The sequence below is a fragment of the Montipora capricornis genome, chromosome 10 (assembly GCF_036669925.1).
Source record: "Montipora capricornis isolate CH-2021 chromosome 10, ASM3666992v2, whole genome shotgun sequence".
NCBI classification, from domain to species: Eukaryota; Metazoa; Cnidaria; class Anthozoa; order Scleractinia; family Acroporidae; genus Montipora; species Montipora capricornis.
In genome coordinates this window covers 59,376,373-59,383,872 of record NC_090892.1, presented here as the reverse complement: position 1 = coordinate 59,383,872, position 7,500 = coordinate 59,376,373, and the positions used below count along the sequence as shown (strand labels likewise).

Sequence of the window (7,500 nt, the reverse complement as noted above, 5' to 3'; positions counted from 1 at the left end):
TTATTCGATCCAAACAGAGAGTCTTTTAAGTGTTGAAAACCGTTCGAGCCTCCCTAAGTTGCAACACCCGGTAACAGCACCTGTGTGCCTTAAGTTTCCGGGATATTTCTCGTTATTTGCCCCCTTATAAGCCAGTTAAGTCATAATCTCTTTCTTTAGTTTTCACGTCATTTTACCCTGTTTAATTGTGCGAAACGTGAGTAGATTTCCTTAGGCTCACAGAAATTCGATGGGAACGGTTCAAATATTTCTGTAAAATCAGAAACCGGCCAGAGCGTTCGCGCGACATGTCCTACCACACAGGATAGCAGTGACGAGTTAACACAATAAACCTGAGCCTTGTGGAATTTGTGAGTTACTGTTTGTTTAAATTTCACGGAACTCTACACAAGTACCTGTGCATATACCTTCCATGACAAATAAAGATGTGAAGCAGGAAGGGGGTTAAACGGGAAGGGGAATAGGGCAGTGAGTGTTTAACTTATTGGTGTTAAAAGAGTCACATAGAGCGGTTTTCAAATGACGGTCGTAAAACCAAAACCAAAGTAATTACCTTGGCCAATCAAAACTCGAAGCAATTACACGTAGCCGACACAAAGCGCGGGAAAATGTGCACGCGCGCGCCACGATTGGTTTTGGTTTCACTTCTGATTGGTTGAAAAAGTAGCGCGAAAACTTTGAACCAGTCACTGAGTGAAGAAATGCAAAATCAAAGTAATTCGCTAATTAATTTCGACACTCAATTAAAAACCGCTCTATTTTAATTTCTCAAATCCTAAACAACAAACTGTAGCATACAATGCACCTCAGGGCCACTGTGCATAGTTAGAAAGCTCTCCACTTGACATAATTCACCTGAAATAAAATTACCAGGTTATTGTATAAGGAATAAAAAGATTAAGATTATCAACTGAAGGGACCCACATTTGCACCGTTAATTATGGACTTTGCTCCCATGTGGATTTCACAGTTGAAACATGTTGATTTTTCATGGCACAAGATAATGATATGTTACTGTCCCTTAAAAATATGCTTTTCAAAACCAATGCAATGGATGTACTAATTTTCCTTTGAAACCATTTTTTTGAAAATTTTATTTCATCAGGCCACGGCCAACTTTCATGTGCAATCACAGCTCCCCTTGTATCTGCAATTACGTGCCATTTTCTGTTATTCAGAGTACCTGTCTCATTACATTTTTCCCCCCCCCCCCCCCTCCCCAATTTTCAAACGTACCACACGGCCCCTGATATACCTTTCCCTTCCTTCCAAAATCAGGGCTTTTGGCATTTTCATGAAAAAATTGGGAATAGCATGGTATCTATTGCGGATTGCAGAGCATTGCGCTTCGGCAATTGTTGGGAGAGCAATGGCGATCTAATGAAGAGGTCATTGGGGTCTACTCCCACACTGGTCAGAATTTTTCTCTGTTACTGTATTGGCCCATTTTCTACTATTATCTCGCTGTAGGGCTAACACTCAGAATCTCAGATGGATTGCATGGATGTAGTATCATGTCCTTTATGCAAAATTGCGTTATGAGAATTGTGTTATGCATGATTATGCGTCAATGTGAACATTTAAGCAGTTGTGAATAATCATTTGAAGTTGTAGTTAGTTTTGATGTTATTACGGGACTTTACATTGGCGACCAGGATTATTTCGATTTCTTTTAACGATCGGGTAAAGCGGCGAAGACGTTAAGATGCCGGGAAGAGGAAACGATACAGGGTTGGCGAGCAATGATACGGGATCTGGCAGAGTGTCAGTGGTGCTTTCTGTAGATGTTGGTTCCTTAGCGGCGTTTGACACGAAAGGCGATCCGAGTGGAATTAGACAACGGTGGAAGAAGTGGAGGCGGTCGTTTGGTTTGTATTTGACGGGAAAAGGGGTGTCGGACGACGATAAACAGAAGAGAGCGCTTCTTTTACATGCGGCGGGTGTCGATGTTCAGGAAATTTATTTTACGTTGGTCAGCGAAGAAGAAAGTGCTATTCACAGAGACGATGCAGGAGCTTGATGACTATTACGTTCCAAAGTCAAATGTGCCGTTTGAGAGGCATTTGTTCAGGAAGATCGCACAGGTTAGTGATGAGACGGTGGGACAATTTGTATGTAGGCTTCGGCAGCCAGCGGGCGGCGAGGTTCGATTTCGGGGTTCGGGCGGGAAGACGATTACATTCGTGACCAAGTTATTGACAAGTGTTATTTCAGTCATTTACGTCACAAGTTTTTGGAGCAGGAAGGTTCTGTAACCCTAGATTTGTCTCTTAATCTCAAGGGCGCAGGAGCCGTCAGTTGAGAGAAATGGATCAAATCAGCGTCACGGGAACGCTGTTGGCGGGAAATCTCAGGTGGTGCGTGGAACGCGCGTGGCGCGAGGAACGTTGAAAGCGGGTGGAATGCTCGTGGCGCAAAACGAGGAAAGAGGTTGTGAAGGCGTGGCGAATATAGCTGATGATTTGGGAACGGTGTGGAAGAACACAACAGGAGGTTTTTTGCGGTGCTTGATAGGCTAAGACAGGTCGGGTTGTCTCGTAATGGTAACAAGTGTGAGTTCCGCTTATCAAAGCTTACCTTCTCCGGGTACGAATTTACTAGTGATGATATCAACCCGAGCGAGAAAAGGATTACAGCTATCCAAGACGCGAAAGCTCCAAAGGACGATAGTGAGGTCAGGCCGTTCATGGGTCTAGTGCAGTACTCTGGGAAGTTCATGCCCGATTTAGCGTCGGTAGAAAGGCCAATACAAGAGCTAACGAGGAAAGGAGTTAAGTTTGTATGGGGGGAAGAAAAGCAAACTGCTTTTGAGAGGCTACAGCAATTGATCACACACACGGATACGTTGGCATACTAAAAAGTTGGTTGCAGGACGAGAATTATCGCAGATGCTTCACCGGTTGGTCTTAGTGCAGTCCTGGCACAATTTCAAGAAAACATGTGGAGAGTCATCGCGTATGCGTCGAGAAGCTTATCCAATGTTGAAGGGCGGTACAGCCAAACAGAGAAAGAAGCCTTGGCGCTAGTGTGGGCGTGCGAGCGGTTTAACCTCTATGTGTGTGGACAGCCCTTTGAGTTGGAAACCGACAATAAGCCCCTGAAACGTATTTATTCAGCTACGTCAAAGCCATGTGCGCGAATTGAAAGATGGGTTTTGCGCTTGTAGTCGTACAACTTTAAGGTTGATGAAGGGGTAGTTTCTAAAGAAACTGTGGTGCTGCGTCGGTGGGGAAGTAGTATACAAAAATTTGGTTTATCAACGGAGTTGATAATGTAAATTGACCACTGTACAGAGATTCTCAACTTTAAGGTTGTTTACCGTCCGGGAAAGGTAAATATCGCGGATACACTGTCAAAGTTGAATGCAAACAAACGCCTGGACGCGGGCGAATAATTTGACTATGTCAGAGTAATTGTGGAGAACTGTGTACCAGTTGCACTTTCAGCTAAAGAGATCGAGCGTAGACTGCAAAACAGTCGTTTTCTTCCATTTTCGGAAGGCGCGAAGCGCCGTAAGCGCGATCCTCGCGTGTGAAGCGCGCGAGCCTCACGAGGCTCTTTTGACCACGAACAACCGCAGGTGGCCCAGACTCGGAGGATAAAAAAAATATAAGGACTTGTATGGGAATCTCGATAACAAACTGAAAAAGATATTTACCCGCAAAAGTTCTCAAGAAAAAAAACCCGTATTTTATTGTCCTGGTGACTTTCTCGCTTTTTGCGTGGTTATTTGTCTGATTGAATCGGAACGAAGCGACTTCTCTTATGGGAATTGTGTTATGCATGACTAGCTATGCGTCAGAGTGAACATTTACGTTGTGAAAGGTATTTAATAAGCAGTTGCGAATAATAATTAAAGGTTGTAGTTAGTTTTGATGTTATAACCGGCGTATGAGGGGACTTTACAATGGGAATAAAGAGAGAAATAAAAATCACACTCTAATAGATATCTCCACCGAAAGTCTTGCCTGGAAAATTCTCTTGTGCAAAGATGACACCCATGTCAGCAGGGATGCTGTCAAATCCACAGGTACCAATGATATGGATTCCCTTCTTGACTGCTTCCTCGTGATACTTAAACTGCATTTCTTCCAGGAACTGTTTACAGAAAGAAGGTATAATGTGAGCCACAGCTGACAATTAAAGAACCAATTTGAATCTCGGTGTTTGGATTGGAACTTGAACAACCCATTGAAAGTAATCAGTTACTCCAACATTCTATGTCACTTTAGATTCCCTTCATTATCAAAGAGATTATTATTTCTAAAGTTTTCATTATTGTTTGTATTTTGCACAATTATTTTCTTCGTTAATCAAATTAATTCCCTCTAGTACCGAGTTATGTCTTACATCAAAAATGTACCCTCTTCCAAAAGCTTTTTGTGGGTGGAGCTACATGATAACTGACTTCTACTCTTTTTTCCAGTCAGAATATACAATAATCTAAATCTTGCAAAGAATTTACTGTTGTTTCAACTCATGAAAGAAGCTTGATGAATTAATCAGGAGTTTATTAAACAGGGCTTGTGCTTCACCTCTGGTTCTCCGCTGACATCCAAGTGATGACAGCTATTTTCCACAGCTGCCTTGACGACAGGTTCTCCAAAGAAGCGATACTGAAAAATACATTATTGCATGAGCTTGTTGCAGATGTGAATTTTTGTCAAGGGCTTAATCGTGCTATAGTTACAAGTTGGTGGGTCACACCTCATGTTACTAATAAAAATACAGTTACATGTATCACGATAATCATCCAGTTAAGTGCAGTCCTGAGAAGGTCACTGTTTAGGATGAGATTGACTGATGTAATGAAGGACATTAGTCAACGAACATGACTTTTAAAACAACCAAGTCTTCAAATGGATGTTTGACATTTTGCACTTACCATTGTCTTTCTGTACTAACATTAATTTACAAATCTGTCGTACTTTAATTTAGAAACAAAATTTGTGGAACAACATACTTGTAACGGCCAATTCAATGATTCTACATGTAGCAATAGGGGAATCTTTGTTTACGATCTTTGCCTCATTAATGTGTACAGTCATGTACACTGTATGCAGTAGCTGTAGAAAAAATGATAATATTCTACTTACAGGTCCAACACAGTTGAGAATAATATTGGCTCTGGAACACATTGCATTAAGAGATTCTTCATCTTCGACATCAGCCAAAATAATGCCAACATCCTGGATATCATAACCTATGAGAAGACAAACATTAGAGAGATTACACATCATGTTTACGGAAAACGTCGGACTAAAATTTGCATTTTTCCAAACAATGGAAGAAACCCTTTTGATATCATTGAGCTCATTTCTTGCCTGTTAGCACCAGAACTATCAAGTAACTTCTCAAAAGAGAGAGACCAGTTCGAATAATATCATTTCCACACTTTTACGATTTCGTGTTTGCCATTTCACATGAATGCCATGCTTAATCTCTCTATTAACTTCAACTTTCAACTTCAACTTTATTTACTATTTGACAAAAGAAAAATACAAAATGGTCGCTTCCCGCAAACAGCATTGGCTAATCGAGGCGGGAAGCGACAGGAGAGAATAGGTTTACATTAATTACAGCCTGTCAAATTTGGACAAAATAGGAAGAGAATAATTGAAAAGTAGCCCTTAAAGTATTAACATAACAAGTGGAAAATTAATAGAGGTATAATACATTGCTTGAAAAATACAGGAGATGGCCTTACAGAGTAAGTGCAAAAAAGGGAATAAAATTGTAATAATAAAATAAATAAATAACCGCCATCATTGCAACTTTAACACATCAAAATAACCGCAGAATTAACCGTCATTGTGGAAATGTTAATATAAGTTTCTGAACTATGGAAGGCGATTCAATGTAAACACAGGAGTGATCTCGGTCTCACTGTACTGTACATGTGACTGGTGCTCATAGTCTGAATAATAACCAGCCTAGACAAATGCCAAAGAACTGGACTTCTGCACCACAGTCAAACTCTCTGGAGGGTCCATTGATTCATTCATTAATCCTTTTATCCCTAGAAAGGCCTCCATTGATGAGCAAAATTGTCTAGCATTAGATAAGAGTAACATCTTTAAGTGGCACTCTGAGGAGGGAAAGATAATTATTATTGCACTGTGTGTTTATAACTTGCTCCAAGATTTACGTTCTTTTCTTATGGTACACTCAGTAAATTAGACTCCTGGAATGCACATAGTTTCCTTTTGATTTATACATCTCTAATAATACTTGTACATGTACACGTGTCCTTCCACTCAGTTACATGTAGGACAGTATTACAATGGTTTTCATACCTGTATTTAAAATTCTTTTACCGTGAAAATTTTGTATGTTACCCTAATAATTGACATTAAGCGGCCAGGTGATCATGACTTTCAGACAGGTACAGGGTTCACGAAATACATGAACGTGGCGCGTGATGAGTAGTCAACTTACATGTACCCTAAGGCTTTCCCTACTAAAACGCTTGCATCATTCACATAAAAATAACCAAAATTGCAGGAAAAACGCATTCAAATCCGCAGAAAAAGATAGAGATCAAATCCACTCCCTCGTTCTGTTTTAAAGACAATACAGTGTACAAAATACAATAACCTAAACTCAAATCCCTAAATCACTAAATACACATATCAGCTTGCTGAAAATTCATACCAATTTCACTGTTGGTTTCTTGCAAAACCTTCTCGAGTTTGTCTTTGCTGCGACCAGCCACAGCCCATTTAAACTTCGATTTGCAGTTCCTTGCCACCTCTCTGACCACAAACTGGCCAGTGAAACCACTCGCACCGAACACAACGATCGCGAACTCCCTATCACACATCATGCTCCTTGCCAACAGTAATAAGAGGAGATCAGCTCGTAGTATGACTAAGACTACTTCAGATTATTTATACACCTACAGTAGGGTTATCCAGTAGGGCAGTATTGTAAACACTCTAAATAGACTGGGTATGAACCGGTATAAACGTTATGTAAGCTACCATTTAGTTTACTGATTAAATGATCGCTATGAGCTATGGGACACCATTGTCAAGATGGCGGAGATGTAGTTAACGATTACTTTTCTATTTCTTCACCGAAACAATGGGTAAAAAACATAAGAGCAAGAAACATCACAAAAAAAGCACTGATGCCTCTGAAGGTAAAAACTCATCATATCAGTCTAAGCCGCGTGATTACTTGCAATAACAATTACTATATTTTTGACAAGGCCTTGCTTTCAGGGTCATGAGTGGCCACAACATGACATTGTACTATGTACCTAGAGGTTGTTTTCTTGTCTGACAGATAAATTTGAGAGGCCAGAAAAAGCTGAGAAAGCTGAGAAGCCTATTAAACTAGTTCTGAAAGTTGGTAGCCGTCAGGAGAAGGTCTCCACAAGACCTGACGCTCCAAGCACGACTAGTCGACCGTCAGTGAATCCTGACAGAATCAGGTCTAAAGAACATTCATCTAAAAAGAAAAAGAAGAAGCGATCGGCGTCCAAAGAAAGAAAAA

At 40.6% G+C, this 7,500-nt stretch overlaps 2 protein-coding genes across 2 annotated transcripts in view; one reads left to right on the top strand and one right to left on the bottom strand.

Annotated features, from left to right (window-relative positions):
* The window catches only part of LOC138022157 (saccharopine dehydrogenase-like oxidoreductase), a 17,218-nt gene extending 10,269 nt beyond the window's left edge, over nt 1-6,949 (bottom strand). The window contains exons 1-5 of the mRNA XM_068869190.1: nt 6,655-6,949; nt 5,097-5,203; nt 4,536-4,616; nt 3,969-4,098; nt 806-855 (exon numbers count right to left, since the gene is read on the bottom strand). Of these exons, the coding sequence (XP_068725291.1) occupies nt 806-855; nt 3,969-4,098; nt 4,536-4,616; nt 5,097-5,203; nt 6,655-6,826 (540 nt within the window). The 5' untranslated portion in view covers nt 6,827-6,949. The remainder of the gene's footprint in view (nt 1-805; nt 856-3,968; nt 4,099-4,535; nt 4,617-5,096; nt 5,204-6,654) is intronic.
* A 72-nt stretch (nt 6,950-7,021) lies between these two features.
* Nucleotides 7,022-7,500, top strand: part of LOC138021791 (bromodomain-containing protein 7-like) — a 22,664-nt gene continuing 22,185 nt past the window's right edge. Inside the window, exons 1-2 of the mRNA XM_068868794.1 lie at nt 7,022-7,144; nt 7,291-7,500. The exon at nt 7,291-7,500 is cut by the window's right edge and continues 26 nt beyond it. Coding sequence (XP_068724895.1) covers nt 7,087-7,144; nt 7,291-7,500 — 268 coding nt within the window. The 5' untranslated portion in view covers nt 7,022-7,086. The remainder of the gene's footprint in view (nt 7,145-7,290) is intronic.